Below are 21,007 nucleotides of genomic sequence, written 5' to 3'. Positions count from 1 at the left end.
AATCGGTTTATTCAACTTGAAATAACAGAGAAACTGTCGATTTTAAGGGTATAATGATACTAATAACTTTTGTAGGGCTTGAAAAGACCTTTAAATGAGCAATACTAAATGTCGATCTCGTTAAAACTAAGCGAGATATTCTGCAAAAAAGTTGATGACTAATGTATTTTAAGAAGAAATGAGAAGTATCTTTAACCCTCATCCATCAGAACTTAAATACATCGATTTGCTTCTACAATACTTTTTACTATAGTGTTATTTCTATGTTCAAAAAGTTAGACTGGATTAAAATGAACGGTTTTTGAAAAAAATAAGATTAAATTATAGAGCGCATTTTTAAATTTTCTTAAACATCTTCTTTTCCTCCATGTAACTCGAAAAAGATAAGAGATACGAAAAAAAGATATTACACAAAAATGTAGGGCTTTTTCAGATATAAATTTCTTTTTCATTTTTCATTACTGTATCTCTCATCATTTTCAAGTTACATGGAGAAAAAGGAAGATTTTTAAGAAAATTTAAAAATGCGCTCTATAATTTGACCTTTTTTTTTCAAAACCCATTCCTTTTAAACCCGTCCAACATTTTAAGCATAGAAATAGCACTATAATAAAAAATATTGTAGAAGGAAAACGATGCATTTACATTTTGGTGGATGGGGGTTAAAATTACTTCTCATGTTTTCTTTTGTTTGCAGCATATCTCGCTTAGTTTTAATGTAATGGACCTCTAATTTTTCAAGCACTACAAAAGGTATTAGTAGCATTATACACCTAAAGTTGACCTTTTCTCTGTAATTTCAAGTTGAATACAGCAATTTGAGAATGTACTAAAAAACAAACTATTTTCACGTACCATATCACTTTTTGTATTATAACTAGAAGATTTATGAAGGCAAGTGTCTCTTTGTTTCTTTATAACCTACAAAAATGTTTAATATAGTTTTTTTAGTTAGACGCATAGTTTTTAGGGTATTAGCAAAAAACCGTTCGAAAAGGTATTTTGTCTAAATGAAAATGGCCAATTTTCAACCACGAATATCTCAAAAAGTATCGAGTTTTCAAAAAAAAATTATAGAAAAGTTTTTGCTTAGAATTAGGTTCTTTAGCGAATTCCGTGGTAATTCTAACCAAAAATTTTTCCACCCCTAAAAAGGAGTGGGAACCACCCCCAACATAAAAGCACACATCGGCATAGGGTAGACTTTGAATTAGTAGATAAGTAGAGGCTAGGCCCAAAATTTCATTAAAATCCATGCAGTAGGATATAATTCGGAGGTAATATCCTGTCTTGCTCCCATTGACTGGCGTATTGTTTTATAGTACATTTTGCCGACTGAGAATAATAAATCTGATAAAAAAATACACCATATTTTTTATAAATTCAGGGTACCATCTGACCCCAAATTGAGATGTTCACATGTTGAATGGTTATTGGCAACTGATGATTTAGGTATTTTTTTATATTTTTTGTCTTAAAACAAGTTTATAGTTCAATTTAATATACTTTAGCTCCTTCATTCTCACCTTCTCCAGAATCCACAGCAACTTCTTAATAATCTGAGTCTAAAGCAGCCAAATTGTCACGAACTTCAGATAATTCACCTTATTCAATACCCTCTCCTACGTGTCAGTGGACGAAAGTTCTCTTGGCATACATAAGATCAAATTTGAAGTCTAATCTTGCCAAGGCTTTAGCAATAGCTATAATGTTGGACAACATGAATGCAGCACATTGTGCTTCAGACAAATCAACTCCAGGTACAACAGTTCGTAGTTGATAGGTACCTACTTTAAAATCAGTTGGACACCAGTGTACAAATTGGATGGTACGTTTGGTCTTAGTTGTTGCAACAGCAGAATTTACATCCTTTGGTACAACATCCTCTCTGTATATCATACAACAAGCCATAGATGTATCATGGCTTGGATCGCATTTTACCCTCTGGTTAGCAAGTTCAAAACAGGTATTCGTGATTTCAGCTACAGAAAGTTTGCCTACCTCCCTCCCTGTATCAGTTTTTTTACCTTTCTGTTGTTGAGGTTTCTTTGTTCCATTTTCAAACTTCTTCAATTTTCAGTTTGGCAAAGCTTATTTTAACATGTTACTTTTCATTTTACTCAGATCATAATATCTGTGCTCTCATCAATAGTTCGAGCACGTTGGGCTAGAGCATGTTTTAATGCCCTCAACTTTTTGTGAAAATTGGATTCGTTACGAGAGTTTGATGGATGTGATTAGTGGTGATGAAGTTGATGGGAAAACAATTTTTGTTCATTTTGGCCACGCTTTGGGTTTTTTTTTTGTAGAACACTTCCACTTCAGTGAATGGATTGCCTTTTGTTTTAATTATTTTTGGGATATAATAAAACATAAATATAATTAAATTTATATGTGGTATTATAAAATAAAACGTAGTATTTAAATTTGTTTTTATACCTAGTAGATCCTGTCGACTGAGAATTATTTTATCTTTTAAAAAATACACAATATTCGATCTTCACAATAATCCCTTTTCTGTGACAAGATCTTTAATTCTGATATATTTAATACAGATTTTTTACGAGAAAAAAATTAAAGGAATCTTTTATCCTAAAAGAATTGATTTGTCAGGTTTAGATTCCAATTTAATACTATCCAGGTCTTTCACTCTCACCAAATACAATGACCAAGCAAGGCACAATGCAAACAGCACAACAGTTTTCAATCTATCCAAAAGACAGTTGAACGCAACAGAGAATCTGATGCTCTCAAAAGGTCTAAATCAGTTCCAAAATTAGAAACAATTAGTGCTCTTAAGAAAGTCTGTCAAGAACTACCAATACACGAAAAAAAAAAGAAAAGAGAGTACTGTGCAAAAAAGAATTGCGGAAAATCATATAATCACAAGCAAATGTTAGAACAGAGGAATTTAAAAGAACATGATGTACAATATATTCATAATAATATTATCAGCTGACAAGGCTTACAGCAACTATAATTATGGACAAAAGTCAATTCCAGGAGAAAATTCAAGTATGGTCACTAATGGGACTGGGACCGTTCAAGTATTACGTAACGCAGGTTGGGGGGGTCAAAAATCTTCAAAAATTGCGTTACGCAATAGTTAAACTCCCATAAGAGTGCGTTACGTAGGGGGAAGGGGTTAAAAATCTTCAAAAATCGCGTTACGTAATACTTGAACGCTCCCTCTTCCACAAAACTAAAAAAGGATCCAACCAAATCACTGGAATACAAAATATACACTGCACAAATTTAAACAAAGCTAAGAATACCGGAGAAGCACACTACTACCACACAACACCAGGACACCACACCACACACCTATACGGAGTCCCTAAAATTCGCAAAAAATGTACCCCTCAGACCAATTTGCAGCAGCATGAGTTATTCTTGCAGTGGACTGTCAAAGTTCCTCTTAAACTAGACATACCTACCCGCTCTGAGCTCGATGTAGAGGGGATAATTAAAATTAAGAGTTGCGTCTCATTTAACAGGCCGAAAGTTCCTTAGAATAAACAAAAAGTTTCTTTTGAACGAGATATTTAAAATTAAAAATCACACTAAATTTTCTCTTTTTTTCACCCCTGTAACTGATTAAAATAAACAGAAATTTTCAGGGACTTTTGACCCCGATAACAATGTAGTCTTTCATTCTGCGTTCTGCGTGTAAATTTTTCAAATATACTTATTGGTTCTCTCAGGATTCGAAAAAAGGTAATGTATTTAAAAATATTTGGCCCGAAATTTTACGCTTACGCTCCTAATTAATTATTTAAGGGCAATAAATGCATAATTTAATATTTAAGAAATATTATACTATAATTTTAGGTCTGGATCCATCCTATACACCCTTAAGGGTGTGTAGTCGGACAAACTTTGATATATGCGAACACTGGAACAGGGGAAGTTTTAATTGTGGATAGGTTAAAAATTTGGAGCGGTCAGACCACGAAAACGTCACATGTATTTTGTCCGACAGAACTTCCAATTGATTTGTTACCCTTTCATTAAACTCTCGTGCAAAAATCAGACTGCTATTTATCACCTGCCTTAATTCATGTCATTTGACATGTTCTACGTGTTCCACTCATTATAATGCCCATTTGGTGATAAATGGCAGCCTGATTTTTGCATGAGAGTTTAATGAAAGGGTAACAAATCAATTGGAAGTTCTGTCGGACAAAATACATGTGACGTTTTCGTAGTCTGACCGCTCCAAATTTTTAACCTGTTCCACAATTAAAACTTCCCCTGTTCCAGTGTTCCAATATATCAAAGTTTGTCCGACTAGACACCCTTAAGCTATTAACAAATTTTCAAACTTTTTTTTCATACTCGGGATCTAGACGTATTATATTAAATTATTATACTTTTTTGCAGAATAAATTTTTTCTAATATTATCTGTCAACATAAACTTCAAAACGATAAGCAAAATCTTAAAAATAATCATAATGAATAATAAAATCTGTACTTACTGATATTAATTATCGATTACAATCCAATTACTTCTTTACGTTGTAAATATTACCCGATAAGAATTAAATAAAAAGTTTGAAACAATTATTATTTGCTTTTCTCCTTTCCTCTTTAAATTTTCGTCCGAAACAGTAAGTCATCCGCTAGATGGCGATACCAGCCATACCAGCGAAACTCACAGAGGATAGGCAACACTTTTCTCTTTCCAGCGAAATTTCCAACGAAAGTTCTACTAGTAATCCGCTAGGTAGGTGTAGGTGGTGATACCAGCGAAGCTCAGGGCGTATAACAGCCTTTACTACACAACAGAACATTTACCAAAAACTCACAATTATTCTTGAAAAAACTAGCAGAAATGGATTACAATCAGAACAGTATGCTAGTTAGTTTCGATATCACCAGCTTTTTCATCAATGACACATACATATTGGACAAAACTTTAAAAACAACAAAAGTCAAATTAGAGAGGGATCATACAAAATGACAACAAGAATTAACCTGAATGTATCAGCTATCATGGAGCTACTAGTTTCTACTTCGAGGATTAGTTCACAGATTTAATACAAGAGCAAAATAATTTAACATGACTATTTCTAATAAAAAAACTAGAACAGTAGTAAACACTAAAGAAACAAGATGTAACCAAAAATAATAATCGGAGACCGGGCAAATAATAATCTATGCACATTAGCTAGAGCACAGCAAATGGCAAATTTTGAAGTATTAGATAGATTTGTATACTTGGGCTCCCTGATAGCTACAATGGTGATAGCTCCTCAGAAGCTAAATTAATTAAAATATAGAAAGATCGAAAAATAACAAGGAATACTAAGCACTATAAGCAAGTAAACCGAGCATATAGGCCAGGGTAATACGACAAAAATATACCCTGTTCGTGACACTTCAGCAGCCAGGGTACTGAAGCGTTTTTTTCGACAGGTAATAGCTATAGGAACAAATTATAACTATTTCCTGCGTAGGGTCTGGCGGCAATTTTTATTTATAAACAATTAACTGTCAAAAAATGGGACTTTCCCCTTTTCTTTAAATCAACGGAAAACAGTGAAACTTATGACTTTTTTAGTAAAAATATCTTCGAGATTATGGAAAAAGCTTTAAAATGACGTGTTACAAAGTTTGATATACTCATTTATTGTTAATATAATTGCGAAAAAAGGTCGGAATTGCAAAAAAAATATTTTGCCAATACCTGTTGTAAAAATTAGTTTACAGCTTAGAAATTTTTGTCAAATGAGGATTCTTTGGTGCTTAATATGTGATAAAAATTTCAAAGCGATTCATTTAATTATATAAATTTTATTCAAATTGTTTATCCCAGAGAGCATTTTTTTGCGATAACATAAGTCAGAAAAAAATGACGTTAGAACCATTCCACAGGTGTCAAATGAAAGAGCATGAGTTATATTTTTAACATGGTATAAAAAGTGAACAAAAAATGCATTTATTAGTAATAAATAATTATGCAGAAGTATCGTCAATTTTTCTTTATAAACTTTTTAAATAACTTTTTTTAAAAAAATTAACTTTTTTACAGTGCACAACTACCAAGTAATGTTATCTATATTATAATTGATAAAAAATTGTAATAAATATGTATTATTTCTTATATAAAAAATAAAAAGTTTATAAGGAAAGATTTACGATACTTTGGCATATAATTATTTATTACTAATAAATGCATTTTTTATTCACTTTTTTAAACCAAGTTGAAAATATAGCTCATGCTCTTTCATTTGACACCTGTGGAATGGTTGTAACGTTATTTTCTTCTGACTTATGTATGTTATTGCAAAAAAAATGCTCTCTGGTATAAAAAATTTGAATAAAATTTAAACAATTAAACTAATTGCTTTGAAATTTTTATCACATGTTAAGCAGCAAAGAACCCTTATTTGACAAAAATTTTAAAGCTGTACACTAATTTTTACAACAGTTATTGCGAAAATATTTTTTTTGCCATTTTGAACTTTTTTTGCAATTATATTAACAATAAATTACTATATCAAACTTTGTAATACGTCATTTTAAAGCTTTTTCCATAATCTCGAAGATATTTGCACTAAAAAAACCATAAGTTTCCCTGTTTTCCATTGATTTGAAAAAAAAAAGTGAAAAATGCCATTTTTGACACTTAATTGTTTATAAATAAAAATGGCCGCCAGATCTTACGCAGAAAATAGTTACAATTTGCTCTTATAGGTATTACCTGTCGAAAAACTGCTTCAGTACCCTGGCTGTTCAAGTGTCATGGAAAAAACCTTATTACCCTGGACTAACAGCAAAATTACTCATATAGTTAGAAGAGTTGCTTTTTTAATTTTATTATGCCTTCAGTGGGTTACTTTAATGATTGCCCTATATTTTTACTTCCTCACTTTTTTCTAGTTTTATTGAGTAGTAAATCCCTAAACAATTTTCGTTTTTTGTCGATTTTTTCCTTTCGGTCTATAATTTTTATATGTTTTTGTACATAGTGAAATATTAATTTGGATTAGATTTTTGACATCTCTAACATGCCTCCTGAAAATTATCGTATTTCAAGTATTTTTTGGGAACAACTTATAAAATGAACCTCTTTTAAATAATGACACATCCTATATACTTTGTTATTACTTCGTCGGTACTCAGACACAAAAACAAAAACCATTAACCAGACAAGCATAACAAAACGCCAAGAATCACGAAAACCCACGGGGCTGTAATCACATAAACAAAAATCACTTGTCAACTGTCAGATATATTCAATAAATAAAGCCTGACCTCAGGGTCAAAATCGAAATATAAATATCTATCAATAACATTCGAAACAGACGTACAGCCTCCCAGACAGTCTCTGCGGGGGCCAGTGTTTCGGGGCACCCGGCAACGTACCATCAAAGGTACCCCCTGACCGTTTTATCAGCCCTGAAATGATAATTACATGACAACACGTGGTTTATAGAGGGCGTTGTTGAGCTGAGCCGATGCGAGTGAGATTTTCGCAGATTTATTATGAGAATTGAGGCCGTCGATAGATGGAGAGCGTGTTGAAGCTGTGGTGAGAGTATTTAATTTAAAAAGGGGAATCGAAATGATATTAATTGGGGAACCTAATTGGTGATATGAATATGAAAAATTAATAGGAAATATGAATTACATTTTCTATAAAGTCTTCTTTAGCTATGCTATAAATACCTTTTTTTTCTCTGATTCTGGCCTTGGTTTAAAACTAGAACCTTTAGCCACGTAATTGTATAACTTATCACTAACTCAGGTATAATGTGTAGTGTGTGTGTGTGTTGAGTAAGTGTCTTGTTACTTTGCAAAGTCGACGTCATTGTCTTTGCAAAGAGACGCTAATTGTATCCGAACGTCTGCGGTCCCTCCGGTGAGTACCGATCCCATATAAATACTTATATGTGTATTAACCGTTCATGATTTTATAATAATCTGACAAATCAAATCTTTTCCACTATAGATGGTCCTATTAGGATATTTTCAAGTTGAAATAATAAACAAGTAATTGGACTTCGTAAGTCCTAGGTTTTCACCCAAAGAGATCGAAAGTATAACCAGAAGTCGATATTTGAAATCTTCGTGTAACTTTGCGTCGATTAATATTTACATATATTTTCATCGATATAATATTTTACAAATTTTGAGATATTTTTACTAAACTTTTAGTCATAATCGTCTAAACGGAAATGACTTCAAATCCGGACCTAAAGATTCAAGCTCGACTTTTCAATATACTAATATTAATATGTCACATGAACTATTTCTGCGACTATAATATGACACTTCCGGTTAGAACTTTTTAACCGGAAACGATATAAAAACCAAAATTATACACTTATTCTCGTCTTGCTAAAGAACGTTGAGTAATATATCGCTTATACTATTTCAGTGACTCAAAAACCAGAAATCTGCGGCCAAATTTCTCATCTTTAATACCGTCCTTGGGTTATAAGCTTTCATTCGACACCTCATTTGTCATTATATCTGTATTAATAACGTAGAAGTTATATTCGCGGACGGACGGACGGACGGACGGGCAGAGAGTCATGAAACCGGAAGTATTTATTTGTTCTCGTCTTGCTAAGGCGCGTTGAATAATATATCACTTGTACTATTCCGGTGACTTTGAAACAGTACTTCCGGTTGTATTTCTGAAACCGGAAGTCCTAGGTAAAATTTCTCACCTTTAATGCTATCCTTGGACTATAAGCTTTCATTTGATACCTAATTTGTCATTCTACCTGGTATAATTACGGAGGAGTTGTGTTCACGGACAGACAGCCGTACGGACAGACGGACGTGGATAATTCAAAGTTTTCACATTTTGTCAAAACTGGGTGAAAACAATAAAGCAGTTAAAAAGGATCCAAAAATAGACAAAAGAAGATGAGGCTGATCAATTGGAAACACTTTCCTTTGAAACCAATAAAATAGGTGTGAAAATGAATATTAATAAAACCAAATCCATGAAAATAAATGCGAGAAACAACATACTATTTACTAATAACAACATACAGATTGAAGATGCGAAAAATTTTACTTATCTTGGAAGTGTCATAACAGAAAACGCAAGTACAGAAGACTATATTCGTATGAGGATATGAAAAGCTCCACAAGCATTATTACGTATGATCAACTCTGTTTAGAAGTCTGGCCAGTACACTACAAAGACAGAGATCCGAATATTCCAGGAATATGGAAAGTGACAAAAACCCTTACAAACAAACTGCAGATTTTTGTTAATAAATGCCTACGGATAACAACCTCAGGGGGGTCATTTGAAATTTTGATTGGACGGGCAAGTATTATATATACATATAATACATTATATATGATGTAATAAATGAAAACTGATGTATTTTTTTAAATTTCAGTCATTTTCGGAGTCAGGGGGCCAAACTATTCGTATTTTCTGGCCTAACATCCTCTGAAAAAATGGCTCCAGTATTGCAAAGACTGCCCGAGAGTATAATCTAATAGAATAAAATACTAACTAAAAAACTCTGAGTAGAATAAAATTAGTATTTAATGCATAATAATATTTCACTTTTTCAAACCTTAACATAATCTGCAATTCAGTAATTATAATATAAGTAAAAGTAAAAGTCAAAGTTTTTCAACCTAATATAAATATTGTTTAATAAATAATATTTTTATTAATATTTACAACATTAATAAATATTTTTATTAGGTTGAAAAACTTTGACTTTCATTTAGCAGATGTCGCTAGGCACCTACTCGATAAAGTCAGTTGCAGTGCAAGGACTAACTCTCAGCGTTTGTCACTTGGGGCAGAGACCAGCAAACCTACGCCTCTCTGATGATGCCTCCAACAAGAGGCAAAAATCGTCGATTAAGAGTGCTGGTTTGCGCTCTCTGTACTATATGAAAAATATAACAGTTTTGTCTTGTAACATTAACACGTCAAATTCCAAAGCCTCGACGGTGGAAGCCATTTTTGTATAACAGCCCCAGCGTGGATAACAAAGGCCAAATAAAAATATACTTGGTGTTACGTAACTTTACGGAGTACCTCGGTAGCTCTAAGTCTTCAGAGATCTAGGGTTGTGGATTCTTAATAGATTTTATAAATATAATAGAAACTCAATTGCTCGGGGGGCGCCATAATTAAAGGAAAATGAAAGACATCAAACTTCAAAAAAAAATAATTAAAGTAACAAGTTAATAAAAATATATAGTCATCATAAGATACAAACACATTTACAGTTGAGTCCGCGAGTCTTTACCCGTGCGTCGTTAATACCTGGCGAGATAAAACACATACTTTTTATTTAGCATCATTCTCTTCCACGCATGAAATTAATGACAAACCAGCTGCCGCCTGTTATTAAGTAAAGACACATGTTATTTTTATGAAAAATTTAGACTCAGTGCATTGAAAAGATATAGGTACAAAGAAAGACGATTGGGGATGTCTTCACATATTTTAATTACAATTTCTGACGTTTTGGTTTGTTTACTTTTGTGGCTGTCAGTTTGTTAAATTTGTTGCTGTTATTCTGTCGAATTTTTGCATTTTGAAGTTTTTTATAATATACAAAAAGTTGTTTTCACAACAAATTTTATATTGGAGTTAGAAATTGTTTGATTAGTTGATGTTATTTGCGATAAATTTTGACAACATACAAAGGTAACCTCATTGTTGACACAATTGAATAAAAGTGAATAAAATAACAAAAAGAAAATATGTTACTGAATTTTTTTTCACTCCGCCAAAGTGAATAAAATATGTTATTGAATTTTTTTATAAATTGTTTATTTATTTATTATTCGATGATAATAAAATAATTTATTAAGCTACTTCAAATGTAGCTGTAATTATGCACCAATATTTTAAAGGACAACTTAAATTTGACATTCTATTTATTTGATAACGTCAAATTTTATACTCTAACCCGTGATCAGAATAATATCCACTTGCCGTTGCGTTTAGTAAATTTCCGACTTATTTCGTATGCTTTAAATGATGACGCACGGGTAAAGACTCGCGGGCTCAACTGTACGTAAATATAAATATATCAGGACCTACCTTTAGTGTTTTAGAACAGAGATAAATTCAATGAATTTACTTAGCATATGAACCAATAGTCTTATGTCTACAGGGTGAGACAAAAATATGTAACAATGACATATACGATTTTTGGTTTCTGGATGAGGCAAATTGACTGAGTTCTTTTGAACCGTTTCAGTCTTCGCGTTGCAACTGAATAAAAATGGTATACATTTTTATTTTTCTATTAGTATTACTCCTATAGAGTAACTAGGTTCATTTTCCGTTGGATTTTGATAAGCTGTAGTCAAAGTTGTGAATTGTATTTTTTAGAATTCCCTCTTGTCTTCACTGCAGCATCCATCTGGATTGCAATTTTAAGAAGCCATGGAGGTGTCACCAGGGAAACAGTCCAATAAGTTTTTCAATTAAATATATTTTAAAAATGTTTTTTTAATATTTTTATTAGGTTGAAAAACTTTGACTTTCATTTAGCAGATGTCGCTAGGCACCTACTCCATAAAGTCAATTGCAGTGCAAGGACTCACTCTCAGCGTTTGTCACTTGGGGCAGAGAACAGCAGACCTACCTCTCTGATGATGACTCCAAAAAGAGTCGAAAATCGTCGATTTAGAGTGCTGGTTTGCGCTCTCTGTACTAAGTGAAAAATATAACAGTTTTGCCTCCGCATTGCAACTGAATAAAAATGGTATACATTTTTATTTTATTTTATAATATACATAAGTCTTCGTATCGTGATTACTGTATTTATTAATTACTTTTATTTGGCGTTAAATTGCTGCGTGTGTTTAAAGAAAAAAACTGTTTTCTTAACTACAGCCTCATGGTAGTTATCTGTAAAGCTATACATGTATTTAATAATTGTAGCACGGAAGTGAACCCAACATTCCTCTCGCGTCAATTTTATCTAGTTATCTATGTAAAAAGTAAGTACATACAATGTAAGAGAGATGAGAGACACCGTGACGTTTAATTTATTGATATTTTTTGTTCATGTGCAATTTGAATATCAGTGATTTGTAATAAAATCTTTAAGCAGAGTTTATGGTATGGAAAAAATTCTCTTCTATGGAAAAAAATGGGCAATAGAGAGATAAATATACTCTGTTACGCTGATGACACCGTGTTAGTAGCAGAGTGCGAAGACGACCTACAAAGATTATTATTGGACGAGTTCAACATTAACGCCAAAGAAATGAATATGAAAATATCAGCCCAAAAAACAAAAAGCTTAGTAATTGCCAAAGAACCAATAAGATGCAAATTGGAGTTAGACAATCAAATTATACAACAAGTAATGACTTTCAAATATCTGGGAATTAATCTATCAGCCGACAACAATATCGAAGAAGAGGTAAAAGACCAAATAATTAAAGCCAGTAAAACGGCCTAAACGACAAAGGGGGCAGAATGAAAGGCACCGTTGAAGAAAAACAGGCAGTACTGCCTATATAAAAGAAGAAGAAGAAGAAGAAAAAATTCTCAAATCATATAATTTTAGTTGAGTGAAGGGCAAAACAACAAATCCAAAAATCTTATTCTTCTGATTGCTCCCCCTCCTTTCGAAGGTTAGAAATTTCGGCTTTGAAAACCGCTTCACAAAAGATTTTTGCGGATGAGCAGTCAATCCATCTCCTCAGATAGTTGTTGACTCGATTTCCAAATCTTCTCTTATTTTGAGTGTTTTGTAGTCTATCTCTTTTGGTAACTCCTCGAATTCGTCTAAGGTATGTATTTCATTTCTACTGCCTGTATTTTACTCTTTTGTCGTTCTGTTAGTACACATGACTCGCAACCAAAGGTTAATACAGGTCTGTATAATATTGACTTGAACACATTAATTTTTGTTTTTCGTGTTATTTCTTTTTTATTTATGAATTGATTGCTCATTGCGTGGTATAGGTTCATTGTTTTTTGAATTCTGTTATTAATTTCTGTTTCCTGTCTTCCGTTGTCTTCTAATTCTACTCCTAAGTATTTGAATGTTCGTGCTTGTTCTATATTTACTTCTTCTACTTTTATGTTTATCTTTTCTTCTTCTTCTTTTTCCCCATGACCATAACTTTTGTTTTATTTTTATTAAGTGTCATTCCATATTTTTTTAGTGTTTCATTAGATATTTCTATATTTCTTTGTAGTTGTTTCTCATTTTCGGCCAATATGACGACGTCATCGGCGAATGCTCCTTCTGAAATGTCTACTCTTCTTAAATTTCTATAACCCACATGCATTTTTTTCACTTTTACTTTACATTCTTTAATTATCTCATCCATGTAAATTATAAATAGTGTTGGACTTAATCCTCCTCCTTGTCTCAGTCCCTCGTTTGTAGTAAATGGTTTTGATGTTCTGTTTTGGCTGATGATATAATTCACATTATTGTAAATGTTCTTTATTACCCTTATCATTTTGTTACTTATGCCTCTCTTCTCTAATATTTCCCATAATTTTTGCCTTGGTACCGTGACCAAAGTCTTTTCAAGATCTATGTAAGCCATATACATTTTTTCCTGTTGCTGATATTTTTCTATTATTTGCTTGATTGTAAATATATATGATCCTGTGTGCTTCTGCCTTTTCTGAAACCGCTTTGTGATTCCTCTAGTGTGCTGTCAATTTTTCCGATTATTTTTTTGCTCAGTATTTTTTCGTATATTTTTCGAAAATATACGAAAATATACCAATTGCTAGTACGACCGAATATAACAACAAAAGTGTTCTACAGATATAAAGTTAATTCACCTTTTATTTTTTACGCCTATTATAAATGATTTAATTGTTTATTTTTTGTAAGGTTATGAAAATCGCTTGTTTTTTAATGTTTTTTTTTTATTTTAGTAGAGTTTTTTATTTTTATTCTTTTAATAGCTGTTTACAACTTTTATTTTTTTTGCGAATTTATAGTTTGTTTATTTTTTCATTTGCTTCCTCTATAATTAAACTTTTCTATATATTTTTTAAGTAAGCTATATGTAAGCTTCTATAGGTATACAGTGTGTACCAAAAGTACCGCATAAAATACATAATTTTTATTACCAAATTTTAATTTATTTGTTGCGTATCTAATTGTTTCTCTCATAAATGTCTCTTGTTTTCTTGTATAAAATTTATCAAATTCTGTTGTTTTTATATGGTACATTCTATATCTAATATATAGTCCTTTCTATGAACAAATACATAGTCCTTTCGAAGGCAAATACTCAAATAAAAGAGTATAGAATTTAGCTATCTTTCTTTAATTACCTTATCAATTTTTCTAAGAGATATTATGTAAAAATTGCTATTTAACCAATACAGATGTTTACCTCTAACGACCGGTTTCACAAAGTAAATTTAAGAGATAACCAGAGTTTACCAGATAACCGAGATAACCAGATATTATAATTGGGGGACCTCTGGTTATCTCTTAACCAAAACTTAACTTTACTTTGTGAAACCGGCCGTAAGTTTATCAGTTTTGGTTGTTCTCGTTAATTTATCTCGCAGTTATTTTTCCATTACAAAAAATATGCGACTGAATAAATTGTAAAGTATTGTTGTGCATTTAAAAGGGGGACACAGAATCAAAATTGTGATTATGGTTATATCAGTAGGTAGATACAAAATAACCAACTGTTAAATCCCATCTCTAATCCTAATAAGCTTTTCATTAGATTTAACCACGAAGTACTATACTTATAACTTAATACAATTTTAATATTGAAATAAATATACAGCCTGGGTAAATTCGAAAACAAATAAATAAAAAACACAAATGGGTTTTTAAACATAATGTACATTGCTGTATGTAGGCCAGTCCAAAGTAATTTACTACATTATGTACTTGAATAATGTAACTAAATCGTACCAAATAAGAATATAGGAGTGACTAAAACCGAGTTACAATAGGTATATAATATAGAGTGAGTCTGTAATTTGGGATAAATTCAATATCTCAAATACTAATTGTTTTTTTGAAAATTGCTCAGACCCGTCGATTAGTATTTCAAATTGTCCTTTTTGGCATACAATAATAATGTACACGGGATGTCCCAATTTAGAGATATGGTATCATCGTTGATTTTCTTAAATGGAACACTCTCATTTGATAGCTATTTTGATAGGGTGTGTAAAGTTATACATAACTGCAAAATATCAAATTTTTAGTCTTTACCATTTGCAAGATAATTAAAAATAACAAAGTTATGAAAAACAAGTAATCAAATAATAATTGAATTTAATTATTTCACTTAAGCAAATGCTCATAATGTTGGCCGTTGACTATTTGACAATAATTGAGGGCAACATTATGAGCATTTGCTTAATGAAAATAATTAAATTCAATTATTATTTGATTACTTGTTTTTCATAACTTTGTTATTTTTTATTATCTTGTAAATGGTAGGGAATAAATATTTGAAATTTTGCAGTTATGTATAACTTTACACACCCTATCAAAATAGCTATCAAAATGAGAGTGTTGCCGTTTACGAAAATCAACGTTGACGTTATATCTCTAAATTGTACACCCGGTATACATTATTATTGTATGTCAAAAATGACAATTTGAAATGCTAATCGAAGTTTCTGAGAATTTTTCAAAATAACAATTAGTATTGGAATTATTGAATTTATTCCAAATGACAGACATAACTTTGTTATTTTTTATTATCTTGTAAAGGGTAGAGAATAAAAATTAGATATTTTGCAGTTATGTATAAATTTACACACCCTGTCAAAATAGCTGTCAAAATGACAGTGTTGCCCATTAAGAAAATCAACGATGGCGTCATACCTCTAAATTGGGACACCCTGTATACATTATTATTGTATGTCAAAAAAGACAATTTGAAATACTAATCGACGGGTCTGAGCATTTTTCAAAACAACGATTAGTATTTGAGATATTGAATTTATTCCACATTACAGACTCACTCTGTATGTAGGTAAAATAATTAAAACCATTTTGAATATTTTGTCGAGATATTTTGCACACATACGTAATATAGTAAAGAATGACAGTACAGAGCCCAATTTGAGAAATATGTTAGTATATGGAAAAAATTAAATGAAATATTAAAAAAAAACGGGTATGTACCGTCATTAAGAAGAACAAAAAATACAATTTCTCCAAGTAAATTTTTTAACCCATGCCTAGATTTTGTGTGACATTGGAATTACGAAAATCGATTATCTATAATAAGAAATCGAACTTGACTGACTTGGCAACATTTAGCGCGTCTTTGAGTATAATAATTATTGTTATCACAATAGTGTGCCTTCGTTTTTCATAGTATAGTGTCACTGTCGTACTGCCGACGCAATGTTGAAAGTTCGGAGAACTTCCTAAAAAATATATATTGATGACGCGCTATAATGTAACCTCTTAATTCATCTATATTAGGGTCACTACTTATGAAACTATTAGGTATATCATTATCATTTAATACTTATTTATGCGGTAGTATTAAAAATGGCAATTCATAATACCCGCGACCAATTTTCTATATGAGCGCGTCCAAAAAGAATCGCAACTCTAATGCTACGCACGTGTATCAAACAAAATTTTCGTCCTCTCTTTCAAAATCATTATCAGGGTTTTAAAACGGGCCTATATCTACGCCTGTTAAGCGTTTTGTCCTTGCTTAGATACGAAGGGATAAAAATATTAACCTGCTTGTTAGGGAGAATAGCCCCTTTGTACCTTCAAGATATGATATGACTGCACCTGCTTGTCAAAATAACATTGACATCGAGAATTGAAACAAGTGAGACGTGTCTGATGTTCAAGTTGGGGAGGTAATCAGTACAGGGAGGGGGTGTTCTGGTGTAGATATGTTTCAATTTTATTATTTTGATTAAATCCTTATTATATTGTAAAAATAAAAAAAAAACATTTTTAACCCTTAACTACACGCGCTGGCGTATTTTGTACGCCAGATATAAGAATTCTACTGCAAATATAAGTATTTAAAAATTTAATTTTTGACCTTGCTTATCCCTCTAACCATAGCCACCTTTACTTAACAAGCCATGAAGTTGAAATTTGGCAACATCTATTGGTAGACCGATTAATTCTGACAGTTCTCATTTGTTTTTAAATAATTTTCACTGTATTTACAGAGAAACTGAAATATTTTACAATATTTCGTGCTCCAAATTATAAAGAACATTTAAAGGTATGTTATTAAGATGATTTTAGTTCAATATAATATATTTTTATATAAACTTGCGTGCATATAGAAATCCGTCCACTTAAAAATGTTGTCATTTTTAATGTCTTATATTTCCTAAATCTGTTGGCAGATTTAAGTGATTTTTTAATAAGTTATAGCCTAATTCTTTTACAATACCGCTGTAATAATATTGTTGCTAACCAGGTAAATTTTTATGGTGTACCGGGCATTTATAAAATACTGAAATTAAAACCCAACTATAGACTCCGGTTTTCTTAACATTATGTTTTTTTGATTAATTCGCTTATGTTTAACAACTAGATTTGTTCTTTATCAATTCAGGGTGTTTCTAAATAAGTGCGACAAACTTTAAGTGGAAAGGAACAAAATGTAAAATTTTGACGCCTGTATTTTAAATGTAATCATTTTTTTCGAATCCTGAGAAAACTAGTAAGTATTTTTGAAAAATTTAAACTCAGAATGAAAGATTACTTTATTGCCGAGGGCAGAAAGTCCCTTAGAATGAATAAAATGTTTTTTTAATGACATATTTGAAACTAAAATTCACATTAAATTTTCTTAATTTTTCACCCCTGTAACTTATTAAAATAAACATAGAAGTTTTCAGGGACTTTCGGCCCTCGGTCCTAACGTAATCTTTCATTCTGCATTTAAATTTTTCAAAAATACTTATTAGTTTTCTTAGGATTCGAAAAAAATGAATCCCGTTTATATTCTTGTTATTGCTTTTTTTGTATAATAAACGTTACTTACAAGGAATTACTTTTAATATTATTTTGTACAAACTTCTAATTAATAATATTTTCTTATTCGACTCAAAAAATACTATAAATTTTACCAGAATTTGTACTTTAAAATCGTAGTTTCGAAAGCGGTAGTTCGAAAGTCGGACTACGGACGTCATCAATTGCGACGTTGCCTTTTTCTCTTCATGGCTTGTAAAGTAAAGGTGGCTATGCTCTAAGCAACCTATCACTGGAATGTGCTTTACAATATGGTTTTAGTTTCGTTATAATCGGCGTTCTGGGAAGATCGTAATTTACATTTCATTATTTGTTGTGTCCGGTGGTGAACAATATACCCCACGATTATATTAATATAAGTCGTAATATAAGTACATATTTCAATTGTTTTTTAGTCATTATGTCACAAAATATATTTTTCTTTGTGAACAATACTTTTTCTCCTGTAAAAAATCACATTTAAAAAAAATTATTATTAATTTTATTTATCATGGAATCCAGTTATTCCATGGTTCCAGTTATAAATCCCAATTGGCTTACTGAAAAGGAACTCCAAGTATTCACTGATGCCGAATAAGGTTTATAACAAACAACTAAGTGTATTTTTTCAAAAAAAAAAAACAATTCCGCTGTTTTTAAGTGTATTTTCTTGTGGCGTATAAAGTACGCCACCCGTGTAGTTATGCTATAACTTGATGCGCGGGTAGTTAAAGGTTAAAAAGTACTTATTTCTAAAGCTAAGCTATTGTAACTAGAAACCAGAATATATTTATTTAGTCCAAGTAATGAAGGTTAAAATAGGACAAAACCTCGCAATTTTTACAGAATGGATCGATTTGCTTGAAAATTTGAGAATAAGTAGTTGATAGTCCAAGGATCCAAATCTATATGAGACCGAAAGGCGCTTTTATCATGGGGGTGGTTACCACCCCGTCTCGGGGGTGGAAGTTTTTTATGATATTTTGACCACAAAAGTTGGTAAAAAGATTCATTCTAAACGAAAAACGTTCTATACATTTTTTTTGATAAAATTAATATTTTTCGATTTATTCGCTATCGAAAATGTTATAGGGGAACAAGGGGCTTGTTGTAACAGGGGTAAGTAGTAACACGGCTTTTTCATAGGATATTTGACCGTTTTTAACTAATTTAGTTGACTCAATCTTACCAATCAAACCAAAGTTACCTTTCCCCCCAGCAAACGTTCTCTCTCTCTTCTTTTTTAACCAATCCTATTAAATAATCAACCCGTCAATGGCAAATTTTAAACCAGTACGAACAGAACAAGATGGTTTCAATTTTTATACATGGTTATCAATTTCGCTAAATTTTGAGTGTGAGATCAGATTTTCTTATGTAAATATTATGTACTAAATATTTATTCGGAATAGGAATTGACATGGAAAACAGATTATCTTTATTGTGAAAAATAATGAAGCACAATATAGCTTTTAAACGCTAGCAGGAAGGCACTTAAGATTTAATCAATGAATTGGTTTTTAAATGCAAATTTTATGACATATCTACCAGAAACCCATTTTCTACCAGAATATCGATAAATATGTTTTTTCATAAATATAACTGCAGATGACAATGGAATGAATCTAAATAAACGTAAAAATATGTTTTTATTAATTTTTTTTTATAAACATAAGAAAAAAATGCTGTGACCATATGGTCACACAGGGAGCTTACCTATATACATTACGTATTTACTCCTGTGTATGAAATATGTAGTACTCAATGTTTACTCCAAAACACTCAATGCAAAGTCCTAAATCACATTTTTTACCATGTGTATGTATCATAGATGAACACCCTTCTCCAGCACACCTGCGTGTTTTACCGTTAGAGACTGGAACAAAAATATGTTCAAGTTTGTCATTCTTGACAGACCATTCCTGCTTACCGTAGGCTTACCAGGACAACTAGGTGGAACTCCATATTTCCGCAATTTCCGTAACTTTCCTTTGAGAACTTATATAAAGTACCCACGCGTTATGTAGGCATACATCTAAAAGCCAAGTAAAAAGAGCCCAATACCACCTTTACTTCTGATGCCAATTCTGTATCGTGCCACATCTCCATCCATTCTATCCATGCAACCCATGAATGTAGTATATTTTGCAATAATCAAAGGCCTTTGTACTTGAATAATTGTCTTCTGTTGCTTAGAGTGCCTATTGACTAAACTTTGAGGACTGATGCCGTAGCAAGTTACTGGAAAATTCTTGAACGTAGCAAATTTTTTTATTTCTTGTAAAATATGTTCAAACATATCTTTGACAAAAAAATAATTTGAAGAATTGCAATGGACTCTGTTATGAAATTCATAATTTTCAGACTCATTCTTGTTTTTAAATTTTTTTATTATGTATCAAATCACACTGTATCCATTGCGTGATCTCAGTTCTTTAGAAATTCTACTTTTTTTATTTTTTCATTATTTATTTGACTCCCTCTTCATCAGGTTATTTTGTCTTTAGTTCATACACAGAGGCTGCCTCTCCTTGTTCCATAGTTTCATTACGATTTGTTCGAATTTCAACTGATGCCAATAATTGACTATGAGACAAATGGCCAACTAAACCACCACCATATTTATCGCCTGATTCTTCATCCGTGCTCTCATGAACGTCTGGAGGAAAACTAAACACCGATGTTCTACATTTTCTATATTTTCGTCGTCATATCACATAGTCAGTGCTTTTTCTAATATAAAACCAGGACTAAAAAGAAAAAAACAGGTAACCTATAATTTATCACATGTTATCCCTATGTGACCATACGGTCACAATCAAATACTAGCAGCTCTGACACAATTGATAGAATACTTTTGTAATAAATTGTGTAAATATGTCTTAAACAAATTCGTCTAGATCCTATTTTTCCAAAAATATTTTTAATATCTTTTAAAATAAGATTAAAAAATATTACTTACTCAAAGCGAACGTCATTTTGATCCTTTCTCGTTGTAACATCACCAAATAATAACAATAACTCGATCTTGTAAGCGAATAGATCAGGTACTGAGTATGTTATTCGTTAAGTAGATGTC

At 31.5% G+C, this 21,007-nt stretch overlaps 1 protein-coding gene across 1 annotated transcript; it reads right to left on the bottom strand.

Annotated features, from left to right (window-relative positions):
* Positions 1-1,605: 1,605 nt before the first annotated feature.
* LOC126891604 (tubulin alpha chain-like) lies at positions 1,606-19,893 on the bottom strand. The gene is given in 2 exon segments (XM_050660785.1): positions 1,606-2,067; positions 19,870-19,893. Coding segments are annotated over 2 exon segments (486 nt in total).
* Between the last annotated feature and the right edge of the window lie 1,114 nt (positions 19,894-21,007).

This window comes from Diabrotica virgifera, chromosome 9 (assembly GCF_917563875.1).
Source record: "Diabrotica virgifera virgifera chromosome 9, PGI_DIABVI_V3a".
In the NCBI taxonomy this organism is placed as follows: Eukaryota; Metazoa; Arthropoda; class Insecta; order Coleoptera; family Chrysomelidae; genus Diabrotica; species Diabrotica virgifera.
This window is presented reverse-complemented; position numbering and strand designations above follow the sequence as displayed.